Source organism: Ornithorhynchus anatinus, chromosome 5 (genome assembly GCF_004115215.2).
Source record: "Ornithorhynchus anatinus isolate Pmale09 chromosome 5, mOrnAna1.pri.v4, whole genome shotgun sequence".
NCBI lineage: Eukaryota > Metazoa > Chordata > Mammalia > Monotremata > Ornithorhynchidae > Ornithorhynchus > Ornithorhynchus anatinus.
This window is the reverse complement of record NC_041732.1, coordinates 14,361,961-14,379,796: the sequence shown is the minus strand read 5'-3', so window position 1 is coordinate 14,379,796 and position 17,836 is coordinate 14,361,961. Positions and strand designations below refer to the sequence as shown.

Here is a 17,836-nt window from a genome sequence, read left to right as displayed (position 1 = left end):
GTACAGAACTATCCTAAGTGCCAAGGAGCTTGTCTGGAAGCTTCTCACATCAAGGACTTCCTGGATGCCGTGCCAAGCTAAACCGACCTGGCCCATATTCAACACCGCCTCCCGCTGGAACTGAATTTCCCCGGGCAAGGTAGGGGTGGGGATCGAAAGGACCTTCCCCTCCCTCCCCTCTTCCTGGATCTGGCCGAGCATCCCGTTTGGGCTCAGGACTTATCTCCGATCGAAAGAACGGCACAATCAGTCGGTCAGTCAGCGGAATCTATTGAGTATTCACCTTTCGCAGAGTGCTGAGCACTCGGGAGAGTACCATAGAGTTGGTAGAGACACTCCCTGGTCTCGGGTGATCACTCCTGTCTAGCTGGTGGTCAGGTCACCTCTGCTGTCCCCAGTCAATGCCAGGGCCCGGCAGCCTCCCACCTTCAAGGGTTAAAGCCCCGGGAGTCCCGGCTCCCCTACACAGCTTTTTGCCGGCTGCCCCTCTGGTCGCCTCTGGGCACCGCTTGGCCATCTGATAAGGAGTCTCTTTGTTGGAACTGTCAGTCTCCTTTATTGAGAAGGGAACCCGAGCCCAGTGGCATTTCTCGGGGCGCAGATAAGACTCAGGACTGCTGTCAGAGAGCATGATTAATCGCCTTCAATCCCAGCTTCCGCTTCGATAGATAGCAGTGACTGAAGGTCCACAGGCTTACCCATCAGGGCCTTTCCCCCCGTGCCCCCCCCCGCCTGTAACCCCCCTGGGGGTGCAGATAGTGCCCGGGGGCAGTGGGGTGGGGATTCTTCTGCCAGTGCTCTCAGGTCTCGGGTGGACCGTCTGCCTGAGACCCAGAGGGCTCGAGGCAAGGTGACATGAGGGCTTCTGGGAGAGAGGCCCCTCCCCTAGCCCGAGAGCTAGGGCACCTGGTTTCGTGGGCCTGGGGGCTCCCCCCCCCCCCCAACAGAGCAGTCCAAGTTTCTAGATCCCGAGCCTAAAGGTGTTTCGGAGAGGAAGTGCAATCCCAAACTGAATGACCGGATATCTCAACCCTAAAGTCTCGGGGCTTCCCCGTCTGAAACGCCCCTTTGAAACTGTTTCAGTAATCCTCACCCCATGGTGGGGGTTTTGGGTGGCCTCTCACCCTTCTGATTCCCCGGAAACCTCCACCTTTGGAGCAGTGTCTGATTGGAAGAAGCATTTCTTCTGCTCTGGTTTGGGGCAGTCACCTGGCAGGGAACGTTCCAAGCCATGGGTTCCCAGTCCAGTGCGTAGTACAGTGCTCTGCACACAGTAAGCGCTCAAAAGTATTATTGAATGAATCAGTCAATCAACATCCATCGATCAAGTGGTATTTATCGAGCGCTTACTACGCTTACTGTGTGTTGTACGGTGGAGGACCGTGTAGAAGAATTAGCGGATGCCTTTCCTGCCCATAACGAGCTCGCAGTCTAGAGGAGGAGACAGACATTGATGTGAATAAATAAATAAATAAGTCATTTATAACGTATAATTTAAAGATAAGCACTTAAAACGTTTATTAAGACTAACTCCCCTTTTGAAATCTGCACCAGCTCTAAGTTGTCCCCCAACTCGTCCCACCAACCTCTTACAGCATTCTCTGCTTTGCCACCCTTTTCTATTTAAGCCCCTGCTTCCTCCCCGTGACTCTGTGTCTCAGAGCCTCACCTCCCACCTCCCATCGGCCAGCCTTCACCCCACTTCCCCTCTGCTCGTCTTTGCCCCGGCACGGTCAGTCAAATAGCGGCGCAGACCCCGAAGCCGGGGGTGGCAGGGGGTCAAGGACAAGCAACCCGGAGTCAATAGCGTCGAGGCCTCGATTTCTCAATCTGGAACCCCCCGTTCTCCCCCGGTTACCTCGATAGGACCCGCTAGACCTAAGTGGAACTCCCCTGTCGTGTTCACAAGAATACGCAGGCCGGACGCTTGAATGAAGCCAGTGAGGAGATGGAATGGCCAGATCCTCTGGGAAAAAAATGAAAACGCTCTTAACCAACTTCCACCCTGCATCGCCTCTGCTTCGTTTGCATTTCCACCGCTCAGTATTGGCCGCGCTCCCCACCCATAAGTGTACACGGCTACGATTTGCCAAGTACCTGCTTGGGCGTGAATCGTCCAGGCACCCGCCTAAGCGTGCTCCTCCTGTTGCAGCGCTCCGCGGCCCCCACCTCCCAGAGTTTGAAGGAGGGGAGTGGGAGTCTCCCAAAAAGACAAGAGAAAAGTCGATTCAGTCGATTGAGTAGCCCAAAGGAGTAGGCACTCCTGGGCTAGGCTGGCAGCCTATGCCCGTTCCAGGGGCTTATGGGGCATCAGGAAGTAGAAGGCAGGAGGCCCGGTTCGGTTTGGTGACCCACCACAGGCTCTTTTGTTGGCTGTAGGCCACATCCCATGCCTCCTTTTCCCCTTTTGAGAAATGGTGATGATGCCTTAGAAACCTGGGCAGTGGGACCGTGCTCGGATTCAGGACTCGCCTCCGCCGTCCCCAGGCGTCCTAAGTGAGCTGTCTCCGAAGCCGGGGACAGGCGGTGGGGAGCGGGACGTTGGTCTTTCTCTTCTGGAAAAGGGGCATTGTCATTTTCTCCAGTGTTTCACCCTCTTGGGAAAATTTAAGGAGAGAAGAACCACTCGATGATGTGGCTTGACAACTAGAATGGGAACCTATTCCCCATAGGTCCCGAATGGACGGGCCAACATGCTAGAGAGTTTCCAAATCAAAGCGGCTCAGCCTCTCCTTTGGCCGTGACCTTCAGGAGATGACAGATGTGTGTTTGGGGGGCCCGGGGGGGCGCTCCCCGACGTGCTGAGCGGGACCCGTCGCTTCCCAGGACATCAGCCAAATACCCGTCCTGTCCCCCTCTACAGACATACACCCCATTATGCCATCTACGGAGGGGCCTTGGGAGGGGGCTCCGTCTGAGTTTGATTATCCTGTCACGGGGGCAGCCCTGGGTGGTGGGCTGCGATTGGGAAGCTGGGCAGGAAAAGATCGTTCCCTTCTTTAAAAGAGCCAGATGAGGGGAAACGTGTGGAGAGGAGACAAACCACCCGTATCTGATCGGACTGAGGCCTTCAGTCCACACGGCAGCTGAATAAGAGATCTCCTCAAGCCAGGGGGCATGGGGGGTGGGGGGGGGGAAGCGGGGGAACGTACAGTCAAACGAGTTTGCCATCAAAAGGCAACAAGTCTCGTACCCTGCCCCCGGCCGCTGACCCCTCCCTCTGGAATTCTCCCCTCTGACCTCCGGATCATTAATCCCGAAGCTGCCAAATGACAGTAATCCATCACGGCCCCTGACAAGCGGCTGTGAAAGGGTCGGACCGGGCCCCAACCCCCTCCCCAGCCCCGTCCCCCGATGCTCGTTAGCAGCTCTTCCTGCCCGGTGCCCGGTTTCCTAATAAAGTCCCCGGCTCTCGGCTCTTCCCATCAGGACCACTTGGCGGAAGCGGTCTTGGCCCCCCCACACCTCCCTTTCAGAAGACCAGCTCCCGGGGGGAGGGGGCGGGGATCCCGCAGAGCTTGCTGCCTTCCAGTCCCATCGAGACCCGTTCGTCCAGCGACTCCCTGACCCGGCGAAGCGCTAACGGCAGAAATACCACAGCGTACGGGGAATAGACCTGCTGCAGAACCAGTTTGGGGAAGCCCAGGGGTGATTATGATTTCCAAACGCTGGTTTCGTGCCTTACCTCATGGCCTCAGAGACCCCCATGGGGTCCCTGGAATGGGCAGAGCTTGGTTGGTTTATCAGCTGCCCCATCTATGGTTCTTATTTAATGGGTAACTTATTGTCTGAAATCATTATTCATTATTTAATAGGCTGCGGGGTGGACCAAGAGCCTCAACTAGGCTTCGCTCCGGAGCTAGTGTTCTAAGTCAGGGCGTCCTCCGGCCCCATTCCAGCTCTTGGGTGGTGATGGTGGGGTTTCCTCTCAGGAACGGAGGACGAGCCGGGACGCCCCTAGGCTCTGGGATCGAGAAGCTGGGCAAGGAACTGCACACAGTGCTGGTTGTCCGCGTCGCACCAGGCGCTGGAGCACCACGAGCAAGTCATCGGGCAGGTGCGCAGCACATGCCCACCATGGCCAGAATGGGTGGACCTGAGAAGCAGCGTGGTCTAATGGTTAGAGCATGGACCTGGGAGTCAGAAGGACCTGGGTTCTAATCCCGGTTTTGCCACATGTCTCTGGTGTGACCCCGGGCAAGTCGCTTGACTTTTCTGGGCCTCAGTTACCTAATTTGTAGAATGAAGATGACTGTGAATCTCATGTGGGATGGGGACTGCGTCCCACCTGTTAGCTTGTATCCTCCCCAGCGCTTAGAGAACAGTGCCTGGCCCATAGTAAGCGCTTAACAAATACCTTTAAAAGTTGGGGAAGGGGCGCACATGCCAGTGCCGGGCCGCAGTGCCGCGTTCCAGGAGATGGTTGTGTTGACGGCCACTAAGGCTTCAGCCATCGATCTTTCAGGCTTCCCTCTGGGCCTGCCCACCGGCCAGGACACCCGAGACGGGTCTTCAGGCAGACACCTTCAGCTCTGGTGGCTCAGCACCAGGAGGCCAGGCCGAGCCAGGACTCGAACCCAGGTCTCCCGATTCCCAGGGAGTTCTTTAATACCAGATCACCAGCAGATGGCGTAGGGCCCTTACACTTCCCCTTTCTTGTCGGTTCCCATCAGATCTGGTCTGGACATCGGGAGTCCCGGTTGCAGCCCAGCCTCTGAACACCCTATAAATAATAATAGTAGCAATAATAATGGTATTTCTCTAAACGCTTACTACGTATCAAGCCCTCTTCTAAGCACTGGTACAAGGTGATCATGGCGGATGAGGTCTCTGTCCCACATGAGACTCACTGTTTAAGTAGGAAGGAGAACAGGGATTGGATCCTCATTTTACGGACGAGGAACCCGAGGCCTGGAAAAGTCAAGTGAGTTGTTCAAGGTCACACAGCGGGTAAACAGCAGAGCTGGGGTTAGAACCCAGGTCCTCGAACTCCCAGGCCCGAGCTCTTTTCACTAGGCCGCTCAGCCCCTGTAAGACGTCTTCCCAGTCTCGCTTGAGACAGGATGAGTGTTTGCCAGGGCGTCCGGCCTGGGTTGTCTGGACTGGTGCCTGGAGAGAGCTTCCTGCCCATCCCTTCAGGCTGGGACCTTGATTTTGGTCCAACCAGCCAGTGGGCCGATCCCTGGGCACCCGAACCTAGCCCCGGAAGAGGGAAAGACCAAAAGGCCCCTCCTGCCCCCTCGAAATGTCCTCTTTTCCCAGTGGTTGAAGTCCCCATCTCCCCCCGGCAAAACCCCTCTCTCGTCCCCCCTCACCTTCTCTCCCTCTCCTCCCCATGGGATTTTTTGGCAGGTACCCCCATCAACCGGATCCCCATCATGGCCAAGCAGATCCTGGACCTGTACATGCTGTACAAGCTGGTGACGGAGAAAGGGGGCCTGGTGGAGATCATCAACAAGAAAATCTGGCGGGAGATCACCAAAGGCCTCCACCTGCCCACATCCATCACCAGCGCCGCATTCACCCTACGGACCCAGTGAGTCCCCTGGGAAAGCGGGACGGGGGCTTGGGGCCATCCCCAACTGCAGTCTTGGTTCACAGAGGAGGCGGGAAAGTCATTCACGCCAAGACCGGGCAGGAGGGGAGGGAGAGATTACGGTGCAGAGGTGGGTTTCTGCCGTTCCCAAACTCCCTTTTCCCCCAGTCTGTCCTCCCACTGACCCTCCCAGGGTCAGAATCAGGAGCCAGGATAATAATAATTATAATTGTGCTATTTGTTAAACGCTTACTGTGTGCCGGGCGGTGTACACTAGGCGCCGGGGTGGATACAAGCAAATCGGGTTGGACAAAGTCCCTGTCCCATATGGAGGGGGTCACAGTTTTCATCCCCATTTTCCAGAGAAGCGACTTGCCCGAGGTCTCCCAGCGGACAAGTGATGTAGCCGGTATTGGAAGCCAGGTCTTCCCGACTGCCAGGCCTAGGTTCTATCCACTGCTCCTCTGATTTCCCCGTCCCCGGGGAGTTTAGAGTTTCGTTTGCAAGTCAGGGACTGTCGGCCCTGGAGTTGGGTTCGGGAGTCAAAAGCAGGTCCTGGGAGACCCAGTGGCCCGAAGGGGGAAGGCGGTTTCCCAAGGCCTCCGGCAGCAGAGGGCACCGGCCCAGGCGGGACCGAGATGACCAGCTCTTGGGATCCACAGCCTCCTCTTCCTGGCAGCCTCGGGCTGGGGGGGTGGCGGGGGAGGTGTCACCCATCACCACCAGCCCAAAGAGGGTCCGGTTCCCTCGGGGTCTGCGTGCAGCCCCCTCTTCTGAGCATCTTTCCCCCTCCTCGTCCGCCTCCCCCCCCCCCAGGTACATGAAGTACCTGTACGCCTACGAGTGCGAGAAGAAGGCCCTGAGCTCGCCGGCCGAGCTCCAGGCCGCCATCGACGGCAACCGGCGGGAGGGCCGGCGACCCAGCTACAGCTCGTCACTCTTCAGCTACTCGCCCACCGCCCCCAGCGGGCCCCCTTCTCTCCTCTCCCCGCCCAAGATCCGCTTCCCCATCTTGGGCCTCGCCTCGAGCGGCACCAGCAGCCCCCGGGCCGCATCTTCGGCGGCCACCCTCAGGAAAGGTCAGCGAGGCTCGGGTTTCCCCGGGGGGCGAGGCGGGGGCCGGGGACTCGGTCAAACCTTCAGGGCCCCTGGATCCAGCCGGCGACTCACTTCTCCTTCCCGGTCGGTCCCGGCCACTCGCAGGGTGGCCAAGCGGAGGGTCTGGGCCGGCCCCCTGGGCGTCGGTCTCTGGTCAGCTCGGTTGCCTGGCACCCCGGGGGGCTTCTGGGCTCATTGGGGGGCCCCACGGTGGCCCCTGCGGGAGGTCCCCAACCTGGGTGAAATCTCAGTGGCGTGGCCCAAGGAGGCTCGAGGAAGGCCCTGGTCAAGGCGGGCATGAGACACCCCGGTCCCTGGCCCCGGGATCGGCCCCGGGTGGGTCTGGGAAGGGAAGCGTGCGCGCCGGCACAGCTCGCTTCCTTTCCAAGGCGACGGGGTCCCCCTGACGGTGTCCGTGCCCAACCGCCTGGCCGTGCCCGGGCCCTTGGCGAGCCAGCAGGCGGGCGCCCGGACGGCCACCCTGGAACAGCTGCGGGAGCGGCTGGAGGGCGGGGAGCCGCCGGAGAAGAAGGCGGCGGGGCGCATGTCGGAGGAGGAGCAGCGGCTGGTGCAGCAGGCCTTCCAGCGCAATCTCTTCAGCGTGGCCCGGCAGCTCCCCATGAAGATCAAGATCAACGGCAGGGGTGAGTCCCTGGGCCGCCTGGCGGTGCCCAGAGTGGGGGTCCTGCCGGGGGCAGGGCAAGGGGAGGCCCTCTCCTCCTTTACAGGTTCCACAGAGAGAACCCCCCTCAGACTGGCTCTTGCCCGCCCCCTCTTTGTAGGAACCGTGGAAAGGGGTCTTCAGGGGCAAGGCTGTTTTCTCCTCTCCCCCCTGCACCAATCCTTTCCAGCCACTTAAGTGAGAGAGCTCTGCCTTCAGCCGCTCTCGCCTCCAGATGTAGGCCAGGCCGGGGAGGGGGCCGGTTGCAGGTCGGAGGACGAGGCAGCCGCCCCGATCGGAGCCCTGCCAGGATAGGGGAAGGGTGGCGTGGAGGATCCTCTGACCTCTGTGAAGGTCACGAGGCCTCCGGGGTGACCAAGAAAAAGGAGCGGCATGTTTGGTGGCATAATGGGCCGCTTTTCCCTGCCCCCGTTTCTTTCTCAGCCTCCCTCATTGTCTCCCCGCCCCCCCGTCCCAAATGTCCTTTGCTCCCTTCCTTCCAGCGTGCTGAGGCTGCTTGCCCATTCTCTTCCCTTGGCCCCACCCGGCCCCAGGTACTGGAGTCTGACCAGGTGGCCTTGGCATTAATCCCCAATCCGCCCCCTTTTCCAGTCCTTAGCCTCCAAATCCTGTCGGTTCCCCCTCCACAACATTTCCAGAATCCACCCCTTCCTCTCCATCCAAAGGGCCATGGCATCACTCCAGCCACTTGTAGCATCACACTTGGACAACTCCATCAGCCTCCTCGCTGACTCCCTCCATCCAGCCTCTCCCCACGCCCGTCCACGCTTGACTCCATTACTTGGATCGCTTTTCTAAAATCTGTTCTCAGTCAGTGGAGTTTATCGAGTGCTCACTGTGTGCAGAGCACTGGACTGAACGCTTGGGAGAGTACAGTACTGTAGATATGATCCCCTCCCTCAGAGAGTTTAGCAACTGGAGAAGGCAGACATGAAAATAAATTACAGTTTAGGAAGCAACATGGCCTAGTGGAAAAGGCATGGGCCTGGGAGTCGGAGAACCTTGGGGTTTTTGGGTGGTTTTTATAATAGTATTTGTTAAGCACTTACTCTGTGCCAGGAACTGTACTAAGCACCAGCTGAGGTACAAGTTAAGGAGGTTGGACATAGTCCCTGTCCCGCGTGGGGCTCACAGTCTTAAACCCCATTTTACAGATGAAGTAACTGAGGCAGAGAGAAGTGAAGTGACTTGCCCAAGGTCACACAGCAGCAGACAGCCAGGTTTAGAGTCCACGTCCTTCTACCTCCCAGGCTCATGCTGTTTCCACTAGGCCACGTTGCTTCACAAGCCAGACCTGAGTTCTGATCCCAGCTCCGCCACTTGTCTGCCCTGTGACCCTGGGGAAGTCACTTCACTTCCCCGAGCCTCAGTTACCTCATCTGTAAAATGGGGATTAAGACTGGGAGCTCTGTGTGGGACAGAGACGGCGTCCAACCTGTTTGACAGGTGGCTAGACCCAGTCAGTAAATGGAATTAATTGAGCATTCGCTGTATGCAGAGAACACCGTCCCAAGTAGTTGGGCGAGTACAGTACAACAGAGTCTGGTAGACGTGTTCCATGCCATGAGAAGCTTCCAATCCAGAGCGGGGAGACAAACCTTAATATAAATACATGCATACTTAAACAAATAAATAGTGAATATTTAGGTGCGTGCTGTGGGGCTGAGGGCGGGATGAATAGCAAGTGCTTAAAGGCTACAGGTTCAAGTGTGTAGATGTTGCAGAAGGGAGGGAGAACGGGCTGGGGAGAAGAGAGGTTAATCATGGAAGAATTCTTGGAGGGGAGATGGTTTCAAGAGGGCTTTGAAAATGGGGCGAGTGGTGGTCTTTTCTTTGTTTAAAGTATCTGTTAAGCGCAGGGGAAGATACAAGCTGATCAGGTTGGGCCCAGCCCATGTTCCACGTGGAGATCGCAGTCTTAATCCCCATTTTGCAGATGAAATAACTGAGGCAGAAGCTAACTGATTTGCCCAGGGTCCCATAGCAGCAGACAAAAGGCAGAGCTGGGTTTATAACCCAGGTCCTTGTGACTCCCGGGCCCCTGCTCTAGCCAGTAGGCCACTCTGCTTCTGTGGCTGTGAGGGGGAAAGGAGTTCCAGGCAGGAGTGGGAAGGTGAGCGAGGGGTCGATGGCTAGGGAGACGAGATCGAGGCCCAGTGGGCGGGTCAGTGTGAGAGGAGTGAAGTGCGTGGGCTGGGTTGTGGCAGGAGAGGAGCCAGGATAGGCAGGAGGGGGAGAACCGATCGACGGCCTTTAGGGCCGATGGTAAGGAGTTGGTTTTGGAGGCAGAGGTGGATGGGCAGCCATTGGAAGTTTCTGAGGCTTGGGGAGTTGCGGACTGAATGTTTTTTGAGAAAAACGATCCAGGCAGCAGGGTGAAGTATGGGCTGGAGAGAGGAGAGGCAAGAGGCAGGGAGGTCAGCGACAAGGCCCATGCAGTAGTCGAGGTGAGACATTACTGCTTGGCTCAGCAAACTAGCAACCTGGATGGAGAGGAGAAGCAGCATGGATAGTGGATGAAGAACGGACCTGGGAGAAAGACTTGGGTTCTAATCCCGGCTCGGCCGCTTGTCCGCTGGGTGACCGGGACCAAGTCACTTCACTTCTCTGTGCCTCGGTTCCCTCATCTGTAAAATGGGAATTAAGACTCTGAGCCCTGTGTGGGACAGGGACTATATGCAACCTGATTATCTTGTATCTACCCCAGCGCTTAGAACAGTGCCCGGCACATAGTAAGCGCTTGACAGCGCAGTTATCATTATCGCTGTTATTATTGAGAAGCAGCGTGGCTCAGTGGAAACAGCCTGGGCTTGGGAGTCAGAGGTCATGGGTTCGAATCTGCCACTTGTCAGCTGTGTGACTGTGGGCAAGTCACTTAACTTCTCTGTGCCTGTTACCTCATCTGTAAAATGGGGATTAACTGTGAGCCTCACGTGGGACAACCTGATTACCCTGTATCTTCCCCAGCGCTTAGAACAGTGCTCTGCACATAGTAAGCGCTTAACAAATACCATCATCATTATTATAATTAGTGGAGGGGGCAGATTCCAAAGAAGCCAAGGGAGCACCAATTGGTTTGGGTGACGGACTGATCGTACTGGTTGAACGAGAGAGATGAGAAGAGGATAATGCCAGAGTTATGGGCTTGCAAGGTGGGGGATGGTAGTGTCTTCCACAACGATGGGAAGAAGTACTGCGGGAAGACATGTTTTAGATATGTTAAGTTTGTGGAGTCGGCGAGACATCCAAGTAGGGATGTCCTGAAGGTCCGGCAGAAACGCAGGACTGCCGAGAGAGGTCAGAGCCGGAGAGGAAGCAGTGGGAATCGTCCATGAAGAAATGGCAGTTGAAGTCGTGGGAGCAAACGAGCACTCTGAAGGGAGTGGATGTAGATGGAGAGTAGAAGGGGACCCAGAAGTGAACCTCGAGGGTCTCCCTCACTTAGGAGACAGGAAGCAGAGGAGAAGCCTGTGAAAGAAACTGAGGATGAGTGGCCAGAAAAGGGGAGGGGAACCAGGAAAGGACTGCGGCGCTGAAATCCAGGTTAACTAGTGTCTCCAGGAGAAAGGGCTGGTCCACAGTGCCGAAGGCAGCTGAGGGGTCGAGGAGGATTAGATGGAGTAAAGTAAAGGCCATGGAAACTGTCGAGATGGAGATTGTCGGTGACCTCTGAGGGGGCTGTTTCCATGGAGCGAAGGGGTGGAAGCCAGATTGGAGGGGATGATTAAAGAGGAATTGCAAGGGAAGAAAGTGGAGACAATTCACTTGAGTTTGGAGAGGAGTGGTAGAAAAGTCCCTCCTCCACTGCCGCATCTGCCTCCCTCCACATCGAACAGAAACTCCTTACCATCAGCTTTAAAGCACTCAATCACCCTGGCCCCTGCTACCTCAACTCTCTCACCCTCCTCCTCCAGCGCCAGTTTATTCACTGTGTCCCGATCTCATCCACCTTGCCGCTCACCCCTTTCCCGGGTCTTCCCTCTAGCCTGAAAGTCCCTCCCCTTCCATATAGGCCAGACCACCCCTCTCCCCTTTAAAGCCTTATTAAGGTCACATTCTCTCCAAGAGGCCCTCCCCCATTGAGCCCACCCCTCCCCAGCTCTCTCTCTCTCTTCTGAGTCCTCTAGGCCCTTGGACATCTGATATCCGTCCCCTCCTCGGCCCCATGGCACCTACATGCATATCTGTAAATTATGTATTAGGAATTTATACTAAAGTCTGTCTCCTCCTCTAGACTGTAAGCTTATTGTGAGCAGGGAACATGTTGACCAGTTCTGTTGTAGTTCTCCCAAGACCCAGTCCAGCGCCCTGCAAACCCTAAGCGTTCAATAAATACCACTGATGAGAAGGGAGATAGGGCTAGGTGAGTGGTCTTCATGATAGGACATGTGCGAAAACAGAGGAGACGGAGCCGTCGGAGAGTAGGCCGTTGAAGATGATGGTCAGGAAGGAAAGGGCGAGTCTTTCAATAAGGTGCAGAGGGTTGGGGTCAGAGGTGCGGGTAGAGGGGCTAGATTTTGAGAGGAGGTGGGAGGTCACCAGAGAAACCACCGGGCAGCAGGAGGGGGCAGAGTTAGAGCAGGTGAGGATGTTTGCCACAAGATCAGCTGTCCCTTTTAGTGTCTGCCTCCCTCCCTTGACGGCAAGCTTCTTGAAGGCTGAAGTCTTCCCCTCCCCCAATGAATACAGTGCTCTGCACACAGTAGCACTCAGTAAATACTATTAATTGATGGACTCCTCTTTTTTGTAAAAAAAAAAAAAAAGTGTATTTCTTTAAGCGCTTACTATGTGCCAGGCTCTGTACTAAGCGCTGAGGTAGATATAAGGTAATCAGGTTTTTTTGTTTGTTTTTTGTTTTGAATTGTATTTGTTAAGCACTTATTATGTGCAGGGTACTGTTCTAAGAGCTGGGGTAGAGACAAGGCGATCATGTTGGACACAGTCCATGTCCCAAATGGGGCTAACAGTCGTAATCCCCATTTTCCAGTTGAGGTAACCAAAGCATAGAGATGTGAAGTGACTTGCTCAAGGTCGCAGAGCAGAAAAGTGGTGGTGGCAGCCTTAGAACCCAGGTCTTCTGACTCGTGGGCCCTTGAGAGGCAATCTCTGAAGGGACCCTATCTGGTGGAGCTCATTTTGAGACCCGTTCTGGCTCCGGGAGGCTGACGGAGCTCCCTCGGCCCATTCAGGACGGAGAACCACCGGCAGTCCCGGAGCCCAGGGGGGGCAGGTGAATAGCGGATAGCAGATTCCCCGACCACTCCCAGACTTGGGGATCATCAGAGAAGCAGCGAGGCCTAATGGAAAGAGCATGGGCATGGGAGTCGGAGGACCTGGGTTCTCTTCCCACCTCTGCCCATCACTTCCTGTATGACCTTGGGCGAGTCACATCACTTCTCTGGGCCTCAGCTCCCTCAAAGTGTAAAAACGGGGGTTAATTCCTGTTCTTCCTCCTACTCACACTGTGAGCCCCATGCGGGACAGGGACCAGGTCTGATGTAATTCTCCGGTACCCACCCCGGCCCTGAGAATAGTGTTCGACACAAAGTGGGTGCCTAACGAATCCCGGGAAACAAACACCGGTCTGTTCTTGCCTCCCAATCAGGGAGTGGTTCCCCCTGCTGGCTCTCATTGGGACCGTACCCACCCTCATGAGCTCCGTCCAAAGATTCAGGGATTTGCCTTTTTTCTTATTCCATCTTTCTGGGGCATTTTTTTCTTGGTACTCGTCAAGCACTTACTATGTGCCGGGCACCGCGCAAAGTGCCGAGGTGACCGCAAGCTAACCAGGTCGGCCGCCGACCCCATCTTGGGGCTCACGATCTTAAACAGGAGGGAGGATACAGTACACCCGAGCCGGTAGACACGTCCCCTCCCACGGAGGGCGTACAGTCTGGAGAAGTATTTGATTTCCATTTATCGGATGAGATAACTTAGGCGCAATGAAGTGACTCGGCTGAGGTCACGCGGCAAAGAAGTGACAGCTTCCGTTTCCACCATACTTAATCAGTGCGCGCTGTTTAAGTGTTTGAGGAGGTGCCAGTGAGGGGATGCAAGATAATCAGGTTGAACCCAATCCTGCCCACTTTTAATAAAAGGTAGGAGGGTGGGGAGAGGAAAAAAAAACCCAAACCACGCACATAGCAAGCAAGCGACCCAGCTGGACTCAGAACCCAGGCGTCCGGCTGCCCGGCCCCATGCTCTCTTCACTAGGCCTCGCTGTTGTCACATGGGACAGGGAACGGTGGCTGTCATGATCACCTCAGATCTACCCATTATCAGATGATCCCAGAAGCAGCATGGCTCAGTGGCAAGAGCCCGGGCTTGGGAGTCAGAGGCCGTGGCTTCTCATCCCCGCCGCTCATCTGCTGCATGACCTCGGGCAAGTCACTTCACTTCTCTGGGCCTCAGGTAGCTCATCTGCAAAATGGGGAAGACTGTGAGCCTCACGTGGGACAATCTGATGACCTTGTACCTACCCCAGGGCTTAGAACAGTGCTTGGCACAGAGTAAGCGCTTAACAGATACCATTATTATTACCTCTGCTCGGCACGTTATAAATAGCGTCAACAAATACCACGATTATCGTTTTCGGCCCCTACCTGGGGGGCTGAGTCAATCAGTCAGCAGTGTTTATCGAGCGCTCACTGTACGTGGAACGCTCTCCTGAGCGCTAGGGAGAATGCGGCAGAGTGGGTCGATACGTTCCCCGCCCACAGTGAGCTTACAGTCCAGAGGGGAGGACGGACGTGAATGGAAGAAAATGTCAAGGGGAGGCACTTGCGGAGGGAGAGGATTCCAGCGTCACAGAGCCCCGATTTTTCCATGTGTCCCCTCCCCCCTTCCCCCGACCCCCCAGCAGAAGATAAATCGGAGGCGGCAGCGGCGGCGGCACTAAACTTGTCCACCAATGGGATCGGAAGCATTAACATGTCCATGGAGATCAATGGCACCATCTATGCAGGTGAGGAGCCCGGGGGCCCCGGAGCCCCTTCCCTCCTTTGCCGGTTCCACCTCCCTCCCCAAGTCCTCCCACGGCCCAAATCGAGAACCCAAAGCCACCGCCCTGGGCGCAGCTGCGGCGGCCGACAGAACCCGGTTGGTCGGACCGACCCCTACCCAGGTCAGCAGCAAGGAAGGCGAGCAGCGAGCGGGCCTTCCGGGAACTGCAGCGAAACGGGCTTCCTCTGTCAGATCCCCTTGGGGTTTGTAATAGTAATAATGATGATGGTATTTAGTAATCGTTTACTGTGTGCCAAGCACTGTTCAAAGCGCAGGGGGAGATACAAGGAAACCAGGTTGTCCCACATGGGGCTCCTGGTCTTAATCCCCATTTTACAGAGGAGGCAGCTGAGGCACAGAAAAGTCACCCAGCTGACAAGCGGCGGAGCCGGGAGTAGAGCCCACGAGCTCTGACTCCCAAGCCCGGGCTCTTTCCAATGAGCCGTGCAGCTTCACCATTATGCCTCTCTAAATATGAGTCGGGGCTGGCAAAGGGAAGGGCCGGAGGAGAAGGTGTTCTTTCAGCATGGATTTCCAGGGCTGGTGGACGCCTTCGTCCTCCCCTCTCAATGAGTCGATGGTATTTATTGGGCCCTTACTCTGTGCAGAACACTGAACTGAGCGCGTGGGAGAGAGTTGGCAGACACTTTCCTTGCCCACAACAAGCAGAAAACCTCTGCTGCTCTGTGTGGCTGAACCCGGGATGTTTACACCCTGGGGTAGGCGACAGGGAGACGCTCACCTCAAGCCGGCGGCAGAAATGCGTCCCGCGCAAGGATCGGCTGGCGAGTGGAGGGCACGGCCTGGCTAGCAATCTAACTCTGGGCTAGTCCTCCCGCCGCCCCGTGGCACTCCTCCCCGCCCAGCCCTCCCCGGGCTAACCCAGAGGAGAAAATGGGTCAGCTGTGTGCTTTGGGGCCGAAGTAGCTCACTTCCTTCCTGCCTCCGTTCCCCCACCCCCCGCTCCAGCCGCTCACCCCGCCCCCACTGGTCTCCCTTCCCTCTAGGTGTGCTGTTTGCCCAGAAGCCCGCGGTCCACCTGATGGCCGGCTCCGGCCCGCAGAGCGCCGGCAGCGGGAGCAGCAGCAGCAGCAGTTCCCACTGCTCGCCCAGCCCTACCTCGTCCCGCGGCACCCCCGGTGCAGAGCCCTCCACCAGCTGGTCCCTCTGACGGACCGCCGCGGGGGCCCCTGGGGGCCCGTCCCTCCCCTCCACCCCCCGCCGCCCACCTCTCGGGCCGGGAGGGCCTGCCGCGGGAGGGGTCGCACAGAATTATTACCTCATCTCACAGAACCCGCCCTCCCTGTCCCAGAACCCGCTCCCCCCTCTCCTCCTCCCCCCCCCCCCCCCCCCCCCCCGGCACCCTCCCGTCTTCCATGCGGCCACCCTCCCCGGGCCGGTGGGCGGGCAGCGTTGTCCAATCAGGGATCATCCCAGGTGGTGGCGGGAATGGGTCTGGAAGGGATCAACGGGCCGTCGGGACGGGTGGGAGTACGCGGCGGCCCAGGAGGGCGGTGGCGGGGGAGGGTCTCCTCCAGGCTCCCGTGGGCAGCCTCCTAACCCAGGGCACAGTGTATTGACAATCCGAGAGTCAGGGGGTTGGCTCCCCTCCGCAGGCCCCTCCCCTTTAATTTATTTCTCCTCTCATTCCCCCCGGCCCCCTCCTTCCCCCGTGGTGCCGGGGTCACCGGCTCGCCCCGGCCACATGCAGCCGCTCCCACGGTTTCCACACCGCCCCCCCCCGCCCCCCCCCCGTCCACGAATCCCCCGTGACCAGCAAGACCTCCGGGGTCAGCCACCCCCTTAGAACCCAGACCCCGGCCCCTTCAGCCCCATTCCCGGAGGGCCCAAGAAACCGAGCGAGGAACTCCCCTCCCAGCCGGCCTCAAGCCTCCAAATGGACAGCTGGCGGATAGGAGGCAAGACGGCGAGTTCCCGGGGCAGGGGAAGAGCAGTCCGTGGGCGGCCTCAAACCCTTCCCCTCCTGTAGAGCCGCTCCCCCGGCACTCCCCGCAGACCCAGGGGCTTCAGGCCCCCTTCCCCCACTCCCACCTTTCCACCCAGACCCCCCCCCCCAACCCGAGATGGTCCTCTTCCCCCCTCACACCCATCCCCATGCCCTTCTGGGATTCTTTGAGCAGATGAAATACCTCAGATTTGTAATTGTTGATGTTTGATTCTTCAGGAAGTATTTGCATCTCCGAAATCTTTTTATATGTGTTTTGCTGACCTGTTTTTTGATTTTTTTTTTTAATTATTATATTATCGTAGCACCAAAGACAAAAAAAACTACAAAAAAAAAAGCACCAACCCCGCTAGCCGAGCGAATGGAGCGTGTGGCTTTACTGCCCCGTCCACAGTGGCCCTCCCCAGGACCACAGCACGGGTACCAAGGAGGGGCAGAGAAGGCAGGAGGAGGAGGAGACAACTCAGGGATGGGGGAGGAGATTGGGGGGAGGCGGGGGTCAGGAGCCCGCCCCCCGCCCCCCCGCAAAATCCCGCGGGAGCGGGGTCTCGCACCGGTTCCCCGCCACAGCGGGAAGTCCCCCAACACGCCTCCTCTCCCAAAGCTACCATGTCCCGCCGACTCGGACAGGGTTGAGCGAAACACTGGCCGGCTTTGGCCGGAAGAATCGGACACGATGCCGCCGAGGCGGGGAGCGGAGCTCAGGGCGATGGCGGGGGGTGGAGGGGGGTCTTCTTCCGCCCCACCTCCTCCCTCGGGCGCCGGGGTGGGGGGTGGTGGGGAAAAGCCATTTGTCGCACAGAAGGCTGAACTCCACTAAGAAAACCAAGACCGGACCCTCCACGGGTCTGCCAGGGCCAAGACCCGCTGGCCTGGGATGGCCGCCCATCCCCTCCCCACCCGCACCCTCCCCCCCCCCCAACACTGTTTCTGTCCAACCCAAGAAAGGAAGAAAAAATGTGTGAATGCAAAATAGATACCTCAGTCAGATAAGCTGCATCTCTGCCCCAGAATGAACTTTCCCTCCACGCTCTAGCCACAAAGAGCTAGGGGCCGGTCCGTAGCCGAGACGGGCACGGGCCACTGGATTTGGCTAGCGAGATGCCTCGTATCCCGTCTCGCCCCCCGCCCCCCAACTAGCCGAGCCACTGGCGGGAACGGGGGGCTGGCGGTCACTCTGGAAAGCAGCACCGCGAGGAGGGAGAGAGGTCGACCCGTCGCGCGGGCCCGCCTCGTTCAGCTCGTTCGGACTAACCATCGTGTCGTCGTTCTCAGGGTTTTAATTGTGCAGAGAGGACTGTCCCCGGCCGGGGGAGATGGGCAACGCCACGCGACCTCTTTCCGCTCGCTCGGTGTCGCCCAGCAGGGCCCCCCGGAGTCCGCCGGCCCTCGCCAACCTCTTGGCGGGGGCGGGGGGTGGCCGGATGTCCAAAGCAGGGGTGCCCCGGGGCGAGAGGCAGACGCCCTCGTCCTGCACTGGGGGGTGGGACCGTTTCCTCCCCCGGACCGGTTCCCCGAGACCTTTTTTTGTTTGTTTTGTTTTTTAACCAAA

The 17,836-nt window shown here is 57.7% G+C and overlaps 1 protein-coding gene across 2 annotated transcripts in view; it reads left to right on the top strand.

The window, feature by feature from the left end:
• The window catches only part of ARID3B (AT-rich interaction domain 3B), a 47,482-nt gene extending 31,835 nt beyond the window's left edge, over positions 1-15,647 (top strand). Inside the window, exons 5-9 of one of the 2 annotated variants that reach the window (XM_029066057.1) lie at positions 5,353-5,536; positions 6,353-6,615; positions 7,024-7,278; positions 14,176-14,280; positions 15,326-15,647. In XM_029066057.1, the coding sequence (XP_028921890.1) occupies positions 5,353-5,536; positions 6,353-6,615; positions 7,024-7,278; positions 14,176-14,280; positions 15,326-15,489 (971 nt within the window). In that variant the 3' untranslated portion in view covers positions 15,490-15,647. The remainder of the gene's footprint in view (positions 1-5,352; positions 5,537-6,352; positions 6,616-7,023; positions 7,279-14,175; positions 14,281-15,325) is intronic. The other variant, XM_029066058.2, reaches the window with a different exon arrangement.
• The last annotated feature ends 2,189 nt before the right edge of the window (positions 15,648-17,836 follow it).